The sequence below is a fragment of the Clinocottus analis genome, unplaced genomic scaffold (assembly GCF_023055335.1).
Source record: "Clinocottus analis isolate CAN_PGR_092001 unplaced genomic scaffold, fCliAna1.0.p SCAF_16, whole genome shotgun sequence".
Classification (NCBI taxonomy): Eukaryota; Metazoa; Chordata; class Actinopteri; order Perciformes; family Cottidae; genus Clinocottus; species Clinocottus analis.
This window is the reverse complement of record NW_027175887.1, coordinates 10879684-10898309: the sequence shown is the minus strand read 5'-3', so window position 1 is coordinate 10898309 and position 18626 is coordinate 10879684. Positions and strand designations below refer to the sequence as shown.

Here is an 18626-nt window from a genome sequence, read left to right as displayed (position 1 = left end):
CAGGGTTTACCTTGCGTTCGCCCCAATGTTCCCAAGCAGCTGCGATCGACTCAAGAATAGGCGGTCACAGATGATATTGCATAAATGTTTTTATTATACCTAAAACTCAGTTCATACGTACGATTTGTACAGGTAGGGTGGCCTTATGTGTGTAGATGTTATAGTGTCGGCAGTTAAAGGATAGGCGACTCATTTTTCAAATATGAGGACTTTTGTCCATCCCTTACGCTACAGATTCACTAAGATACAGCTCCACTGGCCAGTATGAAGGGGACGAATGATTATAGCAACTAAAACCTTATAAAATGTCAAAAATTGCACGTGTGTATTGCTGTAAGACGGACTTGAACAAATGTAAAGCTATCCTTTAAAGACACAATTTATTATTTAAACATTTTACTCACTCCCAGATCTTTACTTTTAACTTACATCCACGCAGCAATCCTTCCAGCCACCTTTTTTCATGCCTTCTGGCATGCATTTTTGTCAATGTCTTATTAAACACACACACACTTCCTCTTCCTCTCTCTCCGTCTCACACTAAAACACACAGAGGCTCTGGTGGCCAAATTAATGCTGCATGTTTTAATTTCCAACAGGGAGTAAATTAAGAGCTGATAATGGATGCAAATCTGGCGGAGATTTCTCACTGGATCCAACGAGTTGCACTCTCCGCAGCGGGGTGTGTGTGGTGAAGCTTGACACACACACACACAGACACACAAGACACACACATACAAAACCATAGGAAGTCGTTTGCTAATTTGAAAAATAGAACATTTTAATAAAGGCTACATCTCTTCATAATTACAATAATTAAAGTACCGAGGCATCTTTTCAAACAAGCTCTATAGGACGCATAATTTACAGTTTACAAGTGGAGCCAAAGAAGCCATGAAAAATATTATAAAACATAAACATGATGAAACGGATACTAAAAAGGCATAAAAATATCTTTTCAACGTAAGGCCCCTTGTAAAAACCAAGGGAGTAACAGGACCCTGAAAATTGGGTGAAACACGGCAATAATCCATGTAGGCACAGCTACTGTACTTAATTAAAACACTATGGACATAGTGTATAAATCACCACCATCATTATCACCTGCAGCTCATAGTGCAGGTTTCAAATACACACAGAGTACTACTACTCAAAGCAACTCGGTCACACAATCACATAGGTAAGCACGTTGGGGGAGCACACTATAGAGCTTTTTGTTGGTAAATATTAATATTGGTGTAAACACATTTTGGGGACTCTAGGACCTGTTCAGGGCAGTTTCCTCTTAGTTAACACGTAGGCTATTTGTGCGATGCCTGCGCCACTTAAACAAAGGCACTAAGACGCGACAGATCAAGGCGAGCTGGGCAGAGTCCCAGAGTTGGGAATTAAACGGTATTGGCATTTTTGTTCTATTTTCTTTTCTCTTTTTTTTTTTTTCATAGTACACTCAGAGCAGATGGGGACAAAGCCACAAATAGCACTGCGGCAGTAAATATATTATCAAACTATTAAGTGATAGAGAGCCATTCTCAAAGCTTCAGCAGTAAGCTCTCCAGCCAAAAGATCAGAGATGATGTCCCGCTAAATCTCCAGGAACTGGAGTGGATTTTTTTTTAAGAGGTATTTTTGAAGTTTACAGTTCAATATGAGGGGCAGAAAATGAATAAAACCCATTTCCTTTACTTGAAAACTGATGCTCAGAAGGAAGGGGGGGGAAATAAAATCACGGATATGGAAAATTCTCCAACTCCAAGCAGCTTGTCCATGGAGGAATAATGGGGTTGGGGCAGGGATGTTTCCAATAAATAGCAATAGAAATCTTCACACAGCAATACGAGCATCACAATACAATGCAATGTACATGTATATCTGCATATACATATTAGCGGCGAGCTAGCGGGTGCCCCGATGGGCAGACGCCTGCACAGGCAAGGTCAGGTGGGCCGTCAGTCTCAGATTTGAACCCACCGCCCGGCTTTCTTTGAGGAGTGGTCATTCACCTAGAGTCTCTCGAGTTGCCTCTTCTGGAAACGCAGAGATGTTTCAGTCCAGCAACACACCGTCTTTTATTTTCTTCACTTTGAGGCGAGCTGCTCGCGCGATAGTCCCGTATCAGCGATAACTTGCCCTCCTTCCTCTTTGTTCGTCCAGTCCATCGGCCCGAAGCTGGTGAACATTCCTTCAACCGCGTCTCCGATTCGACCGTCTTAGCTTAAAAAGACGCGTACAGACGCTGTGCGTGCGAGCATACGAAGGGAGTACATCCGCGGAGGTGTGAAGAGTCCGTTTTAAAATCCACAACAGGGGAAGGTCTCACTCCATCCTTTCCACCTTGCCCAGGATCTTGCCCTGGTAGGTGGGCAGCAAGGAGCCGTCGTCTGACACCTCCTCAAACACGGCACCGCAATCAAACTCGTCGCTGGCCTTTTTGAAGTAGTACCTTTGAGAGAGAGAGAGAAAAGAGAGAGTTAACACCCAAAGACTGCCCTTTTTTTTCTCAACACAAGCGCAACTCTGAAGCTAAAAGTCAGAAGAAAGATCCTAAAAGTCAAAACAGCTTGTTGCCGCTCCCCCTTTGACCTTTTTTTTTAAAAACATCATGCCTCACTTCCGCCATCCATGAAAAGCCACTCGGTACACAATCAACCAAGCCCGCTGAGCTACAGACTCTGACTCCTCTTGGGGTGGGGTGGCAACCTGCTGCTAAAAAGTCGAAAATAAGAGGCTCGCTCTCTTCCCTCCCTGCCTGCCTCCATTCTTTCGCTCTTTTAACGTCCTTCCCTCTTTCTCCATCGTGTTGTTGTGAGTTTCGCCCGTCTAACAGGGGCCAATTAGGCCGTGTACAAATGAAGGGGGTCCTCTGACAAAAGGTTAAACAATTTGGGTGCCTGCAAGTCTGTCCGTCATCAACCCCCCTCGCCACCGTACGTTAGAGGACACACACACACACACACGCACGCATGCATGCATTGGCTTTCACGTGCTTCTCATCCCCGTTTCATTATTGCCGGGACAAAGAAAAGAACAGAGACAAAGTGGAGGAGGAGAAAGAGCAAGCAGTACACTGTGTACTTCCTTACCCCTGTTGATAGCGTGAGCTCTCGCTGAGAGCTATAGGAAGGGCAGCCGACTGACAACTTTCTGTGTGTGTGTGTGTGTGTAGGAAAAAAACAAAAATCTAAGGAGGGGCTTCTCGTCAGCCATGACTTCACTGGGCCATTAATGATGCAACCCCCCCATCCTCATTTTAGAGGAAGAGAAACCAGCAGGGGTGGGCTGGTTGGTGTGTCTCAGAATTCACTCATTAACTATGTAATGGAAAAATGCCTCGATCTGCTCCATGTGTGGGGTGACTGGAATGCGGGTATGTTTGTGAGCATTTTGGTTTTAATGAGACGCGAGGCTGACAAAGTCCAAACATGCAACACTAAAACGAGTGTGTTTAAAACATTTGTAAAAACAGGCACATGCGCCAATCAGCGAGACGGTTGTTAGTCTCTGATAATTGATAAAAAATACATTTGAAATGCAGGACGGCTTCAACGAAACGGAATACAGGAGGTCTCTCTCAGGAAGCTAAAGTGAGGAAATACGACAAAGATGATGAATGAGAGGACATGAAAGAGAACAAGATGTGCCTGATAATTGTGTACTCCTTTACTGTATGGTGGCGGAAGGAGAAAAAACTAACAAACAAACAAAAAAAAAGAACACGTGGAGTCGTCCTGCTCTTTAAAAAATAAATAAAAGATCTTCAAAGAGCCATGATATTTTCTGCTGAGAGAGACAGAGAGAGACAAAGAGAGCCTGAATTTCCACTGGAACATGTTTTATGTGGCTCGATCTGTTTTTTCCCCCCTTCTCTCTCTCTCTCCGTTTGCACTGACATCTGGCACCAATATCGTCTGGCAGGGCCCGGCAGTACTGTTCTTTGTTGAACCGCTGCCATGTTGAAATGACCCAACTCCACACATTTTCTGGCTGCTATTAAAGCGCCGCGCAGCTCTCTCCAAAAAATGTGGATGGTACGACACAGGAACTGAGACAGCGAGCCAGAGAGAAGAGAAGAAGAGGTGGAGGAGAAGGGGGGGGGGGGGGGGGGGCAGACAGATGTGGGGAAGTCTGAGCTAAGTGCTTGTCACATTTGATGATCCAAAAACGCTGTATGCATCTGGACAGGAAGATTTTTTTTCTCGCTTTATCCCCTCGAGGAATAGTTTGATACCTGTGATTATTAACACCATACTAAAGCCATGCGTTTCTTGGCGACCATGGCGGCCTCAACAATAAATGGCTGACGGTTTCCCTTGAAGCCCAACTGGAAAGGAGCAATCAAAGTAAAAAATCTCTCTTTCTTTCTCTGAAAAACGCACGTGGAAGCTGTGCGGCGGCCTCTGTCAGGGCACTGAAGTACAGCGAGCAAGCGGATCAAGCATTTAACAATCTGCCTTTTAAAAATATCCATAAAATGATTACAACATGTGTAAACATTGTGCACGTTCAACGCATGCACATTCAGGCGTGTGCACACGCACGCACACACACACACACACATCAGGGCAGAAAAAAAGAGCCCCTGATAGCATCAGTGAAGAATTTGCACGCTGGCCATTTGTGTGAGTCTTTGTTGGTTGAAATGAAAGAGGCCGGGGCTTCAAAGCCATGTGTATTAAGTGTGCCTTAGCATGGAAATCAATACCAGATGGGACCCAAATCGCTGCAGTTCAAACTCTTCCACTAACCCCCACACCACCCACCCTCACTCCCTCCCTCTTGTCCTTTTCTTTTCATTGCATCCCCCTCAACACGTACATACAAAAACCACACAGGCCGGAATCTGACTGCACACACACACAAATACAGGAATAAACACTGATAACAACGTTCCACATGGACGTGGATAAAGCACATGTGAATGAGAAAATATACCAAGTCTTTAAGGTGACCCAGGCACTGATCACAATTTACCACGAGACAGTTTGGCTTGAAGTGTTTCAGCATCACAAACACGAGACACTTGCTTCAGTTTGAGGTTTCCTTTAAAACTGCTCGCTTAGATTTACAAGGTCTTTCATGTCACGAGGTTCTGACGAGATGACACTGATCAGAAATTGCAAATTCAGCCATAACGCTACCGCACTGAGGCCGACACACGGTGTGCGCCAGAGGGTTTTTGTTTACACGGTGTTCCCAATCATTGTTGTACATCAAGGCCAATGAACTGATAATGTTTTATTACCGGCAATCACTTCATGACAGAAACACCGGTGGCAAAAGTCCACATCGCATCACTCTTGTAAAACTTTAACCGACATTGATCTTCCATCTACACACCTGTAGTTACCCTTCTTGCGGAGCTGCTCCTTGAAGTGGCTCAGGGTGAGACTGTGGCTCTTCATGTTCCTCCGGTAGGGGATCTCCTCGCCACAGAAGAAATACGTCACCACCGTCTCGCCTCCTAAACCCTTTTTAGCCTCCTTCATTCTGCAAGTAGACAAAAGGAGAGAGCGGCGTGTTAGAAGTGGACACGCGTGTGACAATTAACAATAATAATGATCAAAAGAGGAATCGGAAATGGAGCAAAGCTTCTAAGAGACTTTTAACAGCAATCTACTACATTACTAGAGCAGACATGCACTAGCAGCACCCTGACTGAAGAATAACATGTGAACGAGTAACCTAGTGCCACCAGTAAGTGTGTACTTATGTGATGTGTGTGCATGGAGAAGGGGCAGAGTATTATCAATTCCCCTTCAGCCATGTCCAAGGCTTTGTAGGCCCACTTCAGAGGAGCTCTCTTTGCAAAAGCTCTGCTCACCCCGGCCGACTGCCCGCTCACTGAAGGACAGCCAATAAACATGATACATATATATGAAAGGGATGTCTCAGTCAGGTGGTGCAGTTACTACACACTCCCAACACACGGCACGATAACACAAGATTCATGCAAACAGAAGCAGAGCCAGGCATCTGTGAGCGAAGCTTAAAATAAACTCAGTAAAAGGGGGTCACCTTCTCTTTTAAGTGACCATGTGGATATATGTGAGTGTGTGTGTGTGTGCGCATGTGACGAGTGGCCTGTCTCCCTACATGTGCAGTGAGCAGCGCAGATGGTGAAGAGTTAAAAGGGTAGAAGTACACTGCAAGGTGGAGGTTATGGCTGAGAAGAGGAGGAAGAGGAGCAGAGAGGAGGAGAGGAGAGGGAGGGCAGGACGCTAGAGGCATCGTACTCTTCTGATTGGAGGCCGGGGCTGGTGGTGAGGAGGCCAACGGGGCCGGGACTGGCTAGAGACGGAGGGGCGGACCCCTCGGCCTGGACAGGCACTAGGTGGCTCTTCTCTTGCTGAAGACTGGACATTGGATGCCTGGGAAGAGATGTGGCATCAACTTTAATACGAGGATGGACAATGCACACAGATCCACACGGTCACTGAGAATCGAATAAACATCAATATAATAAGAAAACATGATCTATAAATCATCAGGGGCAAAGAGCAATACAAAACAGCCATTCTCTAGTTTCTGTGTACCTTTGCTTGGTGGTCTTGGTGGAAACCTCCTCCAGCCTGCGGCAGGCCTCCTCCAGCTGGGCCAACGTGTTAGGAGGGGGCATGGGCGGCATGGCCGGGTCCTGGATGAATGGCTGAGCTGGCTGGTGGCTACGCAGGTGGCCACAGCTTCCGCCGCCACCCCACGTGTGCGTCTGCGCGGTCGAGCCGCCAAAGGATTTCTTGGTGCTCTGGATACTGCAAGAGAGAAAAGGAGAATAAGACTACTACACTCATCAACAACGTGAAATGGCGGGAAATTAATTTAGACGCCAAGAGGCCCAGGCGCCAGCACCAGCTTACCCGTGAGACTTGTGCCTGCCCTGTCGTTTACTTTCCAGGATCCACTGCAGCACATTCTGGGCGGGGTCTGTTGTGCCGCTGGGCAGCTGTAAAGGCCCGCCGTCCTCCATACACCTCTCTGCTGCTCCATCCTCAGCCCCCGACAGACACACGCGCCTGGACAGAGAGCTGGACCGCCTGGGAGCAAGCGAGGGAGGCAATTAGTACCGTTAATTGTCAGGCAATCAATGCATGAAAGCGGAATTACAACGAGACAGAGGGTGCTCGCAACTCACCCGACACTGTCGTCTGTCGAGGCGGCCCCGCACATCTCTCTGCCCAGACTGCGGCTGCGCTGGTAAGGCTGGCATTCACCACTGCTGGAGCACAGGCCATGCACTCTGAGGGCGGCCTCCCTTTCAATCTGCTCCTGCGTCTTGGGACTGCCGTGATGGTGGATGTAGTGGTGGTGGATGTGTTTTGTGCTCTGTCGGCTTACGATGGTCCTGCCGGGGCCCAGGGCCGGAGTGTTGGGCTCGGGACTGGAGGGCCCCATCCTCACCAAGGTCTTGTTTCCGAAGCCCGCCCGCGTGGTGGGCCTGTGCTCTGGGGAGCTGGAGCGAGGCGAGTGGCGGATGACAGCGGGGGACTGGCAGCCGGGGGTCTTCAGGACGCGGGACAGGTGTTCGTCCAGAATCGCCTGCGGGTCCTCGTCAGAGGAGCCAGGGAGGAGGGTCAAGGGGTGGGGAGAGAGCTGGGGAGCACTTCCCATGATCTCCATGTCGTCTTTCTCCTCCTCCTGGTGATAAGGCATACAACATTATCAACTGAGAAATAGAAAATACAATAAAAAAAAAACACCTGACAGTTGACTTTTCCATTAAACAAGAAAATAATCTCAAACAAACCTCCTGAATCTGCTGCAGCTTCTCCTCCAGAGAGTTGATGGTGTCCTGCTTTCTCTTCAGGCTCTCCAGGCGGGAGATGAGCTGAGCTGCGAAGTCCGACGGCTTCATTGGGACCATCTCCTTTGGAGGACGGCGAGTACGCTTTGGGGAGAAGGAGACGCGTTAGCCACTGTATCGTGTGTCATGCATCATAATCTCCACGATCAAGCCCCCAAATCACTTTTACAGAGATCTCCATAGTCCTCTCCCCTCGCCAGTCTACATTTACGGATTGTTCTTCACCAGCTTCGCCTGCTCCACCATTGGTGGTACTGATCAGGGCACTTTCATGGGCACCCAGGGCTACGGGGTTGTTTCAAGGGGTGTGTATGGTCATACTGGGCTAGGCCTCGGCTGGTTCCCTCTGTCATCATCAGCAGGCCTCTTTAAAGTCAGCTCACTTCAAAGGCTTTCTCGTCAAATATCAAACACTCAGTGGGGGGAGAATAGGGTGGTGGAGGGAGGGATGGAGGGATAGATAGATGGAAGCAGTGGCTTTACATCTAGGAATAAAAGCCATATATCGACAGGGGGTGGAAGAGAACTCCAGGGAGGAAAGGATGAGGGATTAAAAAGAAATGGGAGAAGTTGAGATGCAGAGATGTGTGCTTGCAGGGGGGGGGAGAGAAAGAGAAAATGAAGAGAGGGAAGGACTGAAAGAAAGAGATAAGAGATAAAGGTGCCAAAAAAGGATGAGAGATCAGAAAGGTTGAGGTAATTTATTCCCCCCTTGTCACACACTGGGCACCTTTGAGGTACACTATGGTGACAGTATGAGGAGTGTGTGTGTTCGCACAAATCTTAAATTATTTGCATTTTTGCACGGGGGCTTTCTTGATTTTTCTTCCTCTTTTTTGTTTCTCCCATCCCTTTGTAGTAGGGATGAAGGGGAGAAAAGAGTGAGAAAAAGAGGCGCTGTCTGATGGAGCCCGGGGCTGGTGCACCATGGGAATGGAAGCCATCGCCAAAAATCAGACGGGGAAACCAAAACAAGAACAAAAGCGAAAATAAAGCAGTGGCGAGAACCAATCTGTGGATGTTTAGCCCACACAAGTAACACTTGCTGTGTGTCTCATAATGTTGACAATAAAGGAGGTGACAGACAGTTTATTTTAACAAGAGGCTTCTTTAACCACTACTTTTGCAAGATGTCTGCCCATCTCTTTTTCGGACCTCCTTTCCCGTTCTTCTCTCAAACTAAAGTTTGCCTCTCTTAAGCCTTAAGCTACCACCTCCCCTCTGACCCACTGAGAGCTCACATGACACGCTCTTCGCTGAGATCCCATACTTTGAGGGGAGTGGGGCTGGCAGTTGTGTGTATATGTGTATATGTAAAGGTGGGGAGGGAGAGGGGGGCTGTAGAAAAAAGGAAAAAAAAAAGGGGCCAGCTCTGTTGGAAGTTGTCACTTCCCTGTGCGTTTGCTCCATTCATCCTTGGATCAAAGCGCTGCCTGTGCGTGTGAATGTGTCGGAGTATCTTTGTGTTTTTGTTGGGAAGCGGGCTGATTTCAGAGCCCCCGGGATAAAGCGGCAGAGATCTTCCTCATTTCTCCCTATTCTCCATATTTACAGCATCGGTGAGGAAGTAAAAACCCTGGCGTGTTCCGAGCGCTGCGGCGATAAACAGCTTAGAGACCCCCCTCGTCTCCCGCAGACTTCAAGGAACCCTAATGGGGGGTGTAGGTGACACCAAAGGTAGCGAGGAGGCTTGTGTGTGTGTGTGTGTGTGCGCACTCATAATAGTGTGTGTATGTGTGCGTGTGAGTGGGAGGCTGAGTCTCTGACGTTGCTCTTCAGATCTTTGCTGGTGTTGAACGGCAAATACAGTTTGCGCGGTACTATTCATAGAACCAAGAGAGACCCGAAACTGAGCGCGGTATGGAAATTACACTGTGGGACCCAGGTTCAAAAAGACTTCGGAGCATGTGCGTGTTTGTGTGCGTGCGTTTGTTTGTGTGCGTTTGTGTACTTACAGGGAAAGCAGGCAGAGAGACTTGACTGTTCATCCTCATGTTGCGCTGCATCTCTCGGTGTAGCTGTTTCTTTGAGCCCAGTTTATATGGAGGGATGCCGTCTCTGGGGGAGCACAGATAGACCACAGAAGGTCAATTACCTCATCGGATACATCATTTACGACCAAACAGCCATTCAGGAAGAAGCTTATTAGCTAACTGGGTAGATCAAACAAAGTTCAAGCAAGAATAAATCGAATCAATTAACCCCCCCTCCCTCCCTCCTTTTGGATTTCATTGAAGGACCCAAAAAAAGACACTCAGGGGTAAATAATGTCAGTGGTTCAGTTCTCGTTCGTGTGTCGGAGCAGACCGGGTGAGGTGGTAGGAGGGTTTGTTTGCCCTAGAAATGACATTTTCATCTCTAGCTCCGGCACAGAACTGGTTATCCTGCTGGCTATTCCCTTTCAACACGACACACACACACAGACACACACATACACAGACACACACACACACTTTGCAGTCACAGTGCTGGCCAGAAGTAGTGTCAGCATTAGCATTCCCCTACTGACTTTTATGTTGAGAGGAGGACACTTTTAGCATTAGCAACTCATTATACTGATTCAAAGAGTTACTGCAGGACAGGACCCAAGGGTGCAGCTAACCTGGTTAAATCTATCCGAGGGACCGAATGGCTGACTGGCAAAAAAAGATTTAATCAAACAACAAACTGCAAAGCTCAAGCTTCAAACTGCAGCACTTGACAGTGTAAAACAGTGTCTTTTCTCCATGCTAAACAGCAGTTTTCTGGTGACCTAGCCTAACTGAGGAGCACTTTTCCACTTTTGCTTTGAAATGCCACAGTCATGCGCATAAGCAACCCCCCCTCCCTCCTCCTCCCAATCTTCATTTGGCAAGCGCTGCCGCAGCCAGCCTCTGATCTCCGCACATCAAAAGGCTGGTTTGTAAGATAAGGTAATGTTTGAAGTCTGCGCAGCTGCATTCCCCAGCGTCCAAGCAAATCCATAAATAAGATATAAGCAAAAATCCCCCCCCCCCCCCTCCACCACTCTCTTTCTCTTCCCACCGAAAGAAATGCCTCCTCCCCCGTTGCTTTTTTTCCCTTTTCTATTCTTTTCTTTATCTGTAAATGAGATTCAAATGTTTATGGGTCCTTTTAACTGACCTAAAGAGAGGCAGCAATTCTGATCAAGGCCAGAGCGGGCAGCAACGGAGGTGTGTGTGTGTGTGGGGGTGGTGGGGGGAGGGAGGGGTCGAGTCCCTGCGGCCAGGGCTTTGTCACTGCACTGGGCAAAGTACAGCAGAATAGGACTATATGGGCCTCGGCCTCTTTGAAGCAGGGCTGTCTAGAGATATGCCGGAGCAGAGGAGTCTGTTGTAAAAAAAAAAAAAAGAAAAAACGGCACTCTTTATAGCTGCCATATTTATGTTCAGCCCAGCCCACTGGCCGCCCTGAACATCCGTATCTCAGTCTCTTCAGCTAGCTCATGGTTAACCTTGTGTCAGTGACATCATCTACGTTGGCCTTGACGCCTCCCAAGTGAAATGAAGTAAAAGTAGAACTTGTACCCACATTTTTCAGCTTTCTGTCCGAAAATCAGCTGACCTGAGCGCTCTTGGCCTTGAGCTGCGCCCCACGCAATGACTTCACAGTAACCCGTCACTTGAGAGACACATGATTATGCCAAGTAATCCTTTTGAAGAGCGAGGCCCAAGGCACGTACACAGATAAGCACCAACCACATGTGGACAGAGGAAGAGCACCTCAGCCAACTCCTTGATTAGTCAATCCGTAGGCGGTTAATTAACAACACTTTTGAAAGTCGACCAATCATTTACGTCAGACAAGCAGAGCTGCTAAACTTTTGCTCACTTCAGGTTCATATTGTAAATGAAACATCTTTTGAGTTTGGGATTGTTGGTCAGACAAAACAAGCGACAAGAAATGAACTTGTGAGACATTATAGACTCAACTTAATCAGCAAATAGAATAAAATAGTAACTTCATGAGGAAAATAACCATTAGTTGCCCCTTTTGTCTTAATTATAGTGTCAATTGATGCACTAAATGTCTTCTACACTCAGAAAATCTCTCTCCATCGACATTGTGATGTTAAAAATATAAAACAAAGAGAGGATTGGACGTGGCAATTACTCTCGTCTTATCCTGGCTGCTCCAGCAAACTCTAAAAAGTTCTTTGAAAAAGGTGCTACAATTCACCAATAGTCTCACGACAGCAAACCACTCTTAAGTCGTCACTTCAGTTTTATTTTATAATCTCACAACACCTCATTTCACATTCCTGGAAGCCATTCTCTCGCACTCACACGCTGGTGTTTGGTTAATATTCACTTACACACTGCTGTCGGTCATGGACATGGCATCGTCGGTCAGGGCGTCGCTGGACACCTCGCTGTCGTTGGTGCTGCTGACCGGGGCGAAGGAGCCCGCATGACAGGGGTTGAGGGAGTCTCCTCTCTTGTATGATCTGAGGGGGTAACGACAACAGAAGTCAGACGGATACAAACGCAACACAGTGAAACGGTATCCAACAGGTGGGTGACATGTCATTTGTATTCCACTCGTGTTGGGGATCAGGACAGCGTGCAACCTCGGAGGTTTTAATAACACCGAAGAGAAAGAGGGGATGAATGTGTGACTATGACTCTCTCTGCTACACCCTGTTATGAATGATTGCGACCAGCTACTCTGTGGCCTGGCAACCTCCACCTTTCAAATAGAAGCTAATCTGCACTGGGAACGCTGTGGTTTTTCTCCTTTTTTGCCCCATTTATGTACTCCTAAGTAGCCCACAATTTCTCTCTTTCCATTTCTCTCATTCACACTCACTCTTTCCTCGCCATTCATCTCCTGCTGTGCATGCATTCTTGCCACGGCACAGGAGGAGGAGAAAAAGGGGGGAGAGAGAGAGAGAGAAAAAAGAAAAAGTATAGAGCGGAAGCATGAGAGTATGTCAGAGAAGGAAAGAAAGGGGAAAGGAAAAAAAGGGGGGAGGTCTTCGTGAGGGAGAGACCCAGCAGGACTAAAGCTGTAGGCCCCCAGCTCCAGGCTGACCTTCAGAGGGGCTTGCAAAGAGTCAGGTATTTAACACAGCTGGCCTTGCATTCTTCCCTCCCTGCCTCTCTCTCACCCCCTCATTTATCCTTTCTCCTCCCTCCCTTTCTTTCATGAGGTGCACTGCCCCCCCTCCCCTCCCTCTTCTCTGTCCTTCCTTTCCGCTTTCTTTCCCCTCACTTTCGCTCCAAAAGCATGCTTCGTAGTCCCCATCCCCGAGTTTTCAAAAGAAAAAAAAAAGAAGATAAAAGTGAAGGCGGGGGAGCAGAAAAAGGGAGGGGGAAATCGGAGGAGAATTGACGCAAACAAGAAAAGAGGGAAGAAGAGAGTGAGAGGGTTTGGGTGGGGAGGTGGGTGTTGATTTTGTACTGTAGCTGCTGCCGTTGAGGGTTTGTTTTTAGAGAGTCAGATGAGAAGAGAAGAGGAAAAGAGAGAAAAGGGTAGAAATGAGTTCCACATGTTTTGAATATGTAAAGGGGACAACGAGGAGGGGGCGGGGGTCTTTGTGTCAAAAGAGGACCGCGCATTTACTTTGAGCAACAAGCTGTAGGAAAGCCCCCACAAGCTGTCAGTCCACATTGCCCAAAGCAGGCAGGTAGCTGTCAGCTTTGTTACACTCCAAAAAAAGTTAACTTGCAACTCAGTGTCCCGTAGCAACATCGGAAGATGTGCCAACAAAGCTTAAATATATTTAAAAACTACCCCCCCTCCAAAGAAAGCATGCATGTGTTTTAACTTTGATTTGCCCTGTCTAGAAATGGATGGCAGAGATGCAAAGTGTCATAAACAAACATCAAATTGAAGCTATATAGTCTATAGCTCTGCTATAGATTTACATCTCTGCCAAGAGGCTCCAGGACAGTGCGGTACAGGGGGAGGCATAGCACGGCCATGGCATCATCTATTATTTGCCGGCTGGGGCCAGAGCCAGCAGTGCTCAGTGAACTTTCCCCCGTGGAAGACGATCCCTCATTCTGCTGGACTATTTCAAAGCCCCGGAAATCCAGGCGAGCGCCAGCAGAGAGCTGCTGCTGCTGGAGATGGAGATGGTGAAAGGAGCAAGAGAGCCAGGGAGAGAAAGACAGAGAGTTTTCTACAAACTCGAAAGTAACCCGAAAGTGATTTGGAGAGGTGTTGCATGAGAGATATATGAGCTAGCACCATGCTTTCTAAGCTGGAAGAGTTATTAAAAAAAGCCCCATACCTGTATCCCCTTTCCATCACCTCCATCGCCCGCGTGGACGCGGTGGCCCTCTGCGCCTTCACCGACAATCCAACCAGTGCTTTGGCTTTGAAATCGCAACTCCACTCCTCCTCCTCGATGAGCGTGGGCATGTATCCACATCCAGTTTTCAGGTCGACCAAGCCGATCGAGTGGACGTGATTCGGGGTCTCCCCCCCAGTCCGCACGTACTCGAGGTAAACGTCCGAGGTCAGAAACATCTGGTACGCGTTCTCCTCCATGTCGGCTTGGATCTCCGTCTGCGCCTGGTCGAACATCGCGGAGTCGATGTGCTGCCTCTTGATATTATCCCGTATGAAGGTTTTCGTCGCGGGCTTGAGCTGCTTGGCGACAATGCTGTCGTTTTCGATGTAGCGCTTGTGGATGGCTTTGGCGACTCTCTGCGTTTTGGTCTCCTTGAGGTCCATTTGCCGGAAGCCATTGCAGGCGAACCAAAAGTCTAACGCGTCGACGCACTTCTCCCGCTCCAGGAACGTCCTGAAGAGAAGAGCCCCGTCCTGGTCGCCGAGGAGGGAGTGCAAAGACTTCGTCCAGCGGGAAAGTGGGGAATCCGGGGAGGCGCTCCCCTCCGGCTCCCCGAGTCCATCCTCGTTCCTCCTCGCCGAGGACCCGGGGGAGCCGAGCGGGACCGACTTGGGGGGCTCCAGGGGTTTCATCGGGGAGAGTTTGCCGCGGCAGCAGGGCGCCTCGCCCTCCTCCCCCGGCACCGGGGGTCGAGGGGCATCTTCTCGGAAACTGCTGGCGATGTGGTCCACAAGCGCCCGGCTCATGGCTCCGAAGGCGGCGGCGGAGAGCCCGTGTGCTGTTCGCCTCCTCCTCCGAGCTTCTACTGCAATCTCCTCACTCTCTTCTGTCAGCGGGGGAGCTTCTCTCTGGCCGCCCGTCTTCTCTCTGAAACACAAAGTATTGATCTAATCACAACCAGATCCGCCCCAACTTCAAAGGGAGAGAGGGGGGGGAGAGGGAGAGGGGCTCGCGAGAGTCTTTTTTTTTTTTTTAGACCCTCACTGACTTGTACAGAAAAGAGAAATGTGAGAAACCTCTGCAGCAGCAGCATTACATAAACAGCATTTCTTCATATCTCAACCTGGAATGTGAGTTCTACCGAGGCGCTATTGGCTAAATTATCAATTTCTCTCTCACACACACACACGCATGCACACACACGCGCACATGCATAGTCGAGCAGAAAAAAACACCTGAGAGAGGCACGAGACACAATCTACATCCTTTTTTTTAGGTAACAGCACTAGTAGTAGCTGTGCATTAATAAGTCATCAATCCTCCAAACGGGACGCGGCTTCATTAACGCTTCCGGATCCATCCCGCCTGATGTCGGGGGTTACAGCCTTACAGGGGTTACTGCCTGCTGCAGAATGCGAGCACATGTTCTCTAGCAGCCCACTGACACTTTTCTAAAGGACGGGGGAAGACATAGGACGTGACCGGTGTAGTTGATGGAGTTATAACTGTGCTCAGCTGGCCGATGTGTTATACAGAACTATAACTCCTGGAGCTTGGACGTGCTCGCATGTTCCCAAAAAAACAACACCCAGATATCTACTGCTTGCTCAGTGATCTCAGAGAGGATGATGATCATCATCATCATCAGCTTGTTACAGTGTCAGATGTGCCACATTACAGATGTCTCTTTGCATCGCTGACAAGCGGTCACGTTGTTGTGTTCAACAACTCTTTTATCTTTTAGCAAATCTTCCAGTCAATTTCTCCAAATAAGTATAAATAATAAGCAACTCTTCAACAATGATATTCAATCGCATTACAACCCCACTCGGGTTAACACGTTTCGTCCTTCAAAGTTTCTTTAACACGTTGAAACAACTCCTCTCCAACAACGTCCAATCCCAAGTACACCAAAGTCTCAGATCTTGTGGGGGAGGAATTCCACACACACACAAAAAAGAAAACCCGAGGACTACTTTTAAATGATCTTCTTTTAAAACTTTAAACACAAAACCAAAGCATGCCGTCAAAAAAGAGACATAAAAACGAAGTGAATTGTACAGAAACGCTGATTTGTGTGTGGATATTTTAAACGTGAGAAAAGCGGGTCATTTCCCCCCTGAACATTACTTCAAAGGCGAGTCAACAGCACATCAAAGGGAACTCCAATGGGGGCCAGTTTGAGGAGGCACTCGCTCGTGTAACTTACCATCGATCCACGAGTTCTCTCCTCAAATTAAACTCCAGTTGTTGTTGTTGTTTTTATCCACATCGGGGGGAGAAAAAACGCGTATAATCCACAGTGTTCGTCTCCCTGCGACGCGTCCACATACAGTCCCGTTCAGGTTTGAGTCGGTTTATGGTGAGAAAAAAAAAGCACTCGAGAGGAAAGGAAAGAAGAAAAAAAAACACACCGCTTTTCTCCCTCCTCCTTTTCTCCTCCCTCTGGTTTCAGGCTGCCATGCCGCACGTTAGGTCTCTCCTGTAGGCTACTCCGACACCAACTGAGCCGACAGGCTGGAGCAGCGCACTTCAAAGTAAGGAGCCGACTGCCAGGTCCCGACAGCTGCATAAAAAACAATTGCGGTTTGGGGGGGAAAAAAAGACGCACAAAAAACGCGAAAACGACCGTCGGAGCCGCCCAGATACGTCGCATTCAACGCATTTTCACGGATGTTCGGTTTATTTCCCTGAAGCGCGAGGTTCTTTTTTTGTTGTTGCCACGTTTCACTAATCTTTCCCCCAGATCGCGAAGTTGCAGCTGCACGACGAGGACCTTATCAAAGACAAGTAATCTTGAGCCAACTCCCCCGAGGCTTTGGAGCGACAGAAGTAACTGATCTGCCGCCCCAATAGTATTATCGCTACAATCCCTCTGTTGCTACATCAACTTTAAAGACGCAGGGATCCTTTTCTGTTTAGGAGACCCGCGTGGGTCTTGAGATTAACCCGTTGGAGACCCGGGGCAGCACAATGCGTGCATCAAATGGCACGTTCGCATCCTTAAATGAATATTGTGGTCGCATTACAATAAGACAATAGGCTTTGGCGGATACTACAACTGTGGTTTCCCCTTGAGACTTTCTGGAAGGGATAGAGATGTCCCACCTGCAGAATTTAAATCCGTGCATTTTAAATAAAAGTTACAATCCGCAGATGTCATTCACATCCAACATGTTGCAATAGGAAGTTAAATCATAGTGCTGCTCATCACTCCACAGCTCCTACCAGTGGCAATAAGGGCACATGGTACATGCATGCACGCTGGATTAAAACATCTGTTCACCGAGGATAAATTCCCTAAAGGATGCTATCGTATAATTTAAGCAACAGAATAATTACTCCTTTCCGCAGCTCTGACAGTGCAACTGTAGCTGCTTTGTGCGTTCTCCTTAGCTGCAGCAGATACCAGGAAAATAAATGAAAAGCCCCCGGACAGATCAGACATTCAATATACATCCATGCTGGTGTGTCTGGGAGGAGTTGTTTGGATGTGGACATTTTAGACACTACATTTTATGAATCCATACGGGACGAGCTACAGCCAGTGATGTTACGAGTGTTTATAGAACAGAGTCAATAGTGTTAGTTTAGTTTTGGATAGGTCTTTAGTGTTCAAATGAGGCACCACAGGAGACCCTTTGTACAAGATGACTGGCTATATTCTTGAAAGCGAGACAGTAGGTGTCTGTGTGTCGTCGTTGTCTCAGTGGGACCGACATTCAAAAAGTACAGTACAAAGACGGCAAACTCTTTGATCAGCCTGTTTTCGAAAGGTGCTGTGAAACTTTCTCCCTTAATGCATCGCTTCTCATTGAGGTTAATAAAAGGAGGAGATTGCTCCTGAAGAGGCCATGACGACTAAGGCATTACTCATCATTCAAAGGTCACTTTATCACCTTTAAACTCTGCACACTCACATCCTGCACAACATTCCCAATGTGTCTACATCAGGGGTCAGCAACCCTTTTTAAGTGCCATTTTTAAATGCTACGTCAACATAACATTTGGATGTAATGATTGACTGAATAAAAACTCAAACAACAACATTTGACATGTCATTTGACAACGTAGTAACAAGACAGAGCGCTGTGTGGCTACATTTATCAAATTGAGGTTGTGGACCACTGATGTACAGTATATCTGACATCTGAAACCAAGCCAGATGTGAGACACTTATGATTCAAAGGTAAAAAAAAAAAGTGCACACAAACACTTTCTAATCTCACAAAAGCTCGCCTATCAGTCTATCAGTCTGAGTCTCTCTTTAGGTGTACAGGTCATCTGGCTAATATACAGACCCCAACAATGTCCGCCTTTGTTAACTTTGGAGGGTCGAGCCTGACCTCTGACAGTAAACACACCGGGGAGGAAACCATCACCATGACGATGGTGTGGACCCCCTGCCAATACCAGTGGCCAGTTGGGCCCTCATGTCCTGCCTTGTCAACCCCCTGTTTGGTTCATGGGAGGTCCCCAAAGGTCAGGGCTTCCCTGCTGCCCCTCAGGAGCTGACCCCAGGTCTGACACTGGCCTGAGATCGGGGTGTCCTTGGCTCCTGACCCTATAAAAAGACCCTTGAAAGAG

General features: G+C 47.8%; 1 protein-coding gene across 1 annotated transcript; it reads right to left on the bottom strand.

Moving 5' to 3' along the window:
* Positions 1 to 766: 766 nt before the first annotated feature.
* On the bottom strand, positions 767 to 16625 carry axin2 (axin 2 (conductin, axil)). Its single transcript, XM_068578163.1, has 11 exons — positions 16249 to 16625; positions 14037 to 14966; positions 12114 to 12245; positions 9754 to 9856; positions 7742 to 7882; positions 7130 to 7632; positions 6855 to 7031; positions 6534 to 6749; positions 6234 to 6368; positions 5338 to 5487; positions 767 to 2443 (listed from the first exon to the last, which is right to left on the bottom strand). Exons 2-11 carry the CDS (start codon positions 14843 to 14845, stop codon positions 2317 to 2319), a joined length of 2493 nt encoding a protein of 830 aa, XP_068434264.1. The 5' UTR covers positions 14846 to 14966; positions 16249 to 16625; the 3' UTR covers positions 767 to 2316.
* Between the last annotated feature and the right edge of the window lie 2001 nt (positions 16626 to 18626).

Bases quoted from the DNA above. Each gene is read 5' to 3' on its own strand.
- axin2 (XM_068578163.1), bottom strand. From the start codon at position 14,845: ATGAGCCGGGCGCTTGTGGACCACATCGCCAGCAGTTTCCGAGAAGAT. The intron at 7,883-9,753 runs GTAAGTACACAA...TTCTCCCCAAAG, and splicing joins TCTCTCTGCCTGCTTTCCCT to CGTACTCGCCGTCCTCCAAA. The intron at 7,032-7,129 runs GTGAGTTGCGAG...GCTTGCTCCCAG, and splicing joins TCGACAGACGACAGTGTCGG to GCGGTCCAGCTCTCTGTCCA.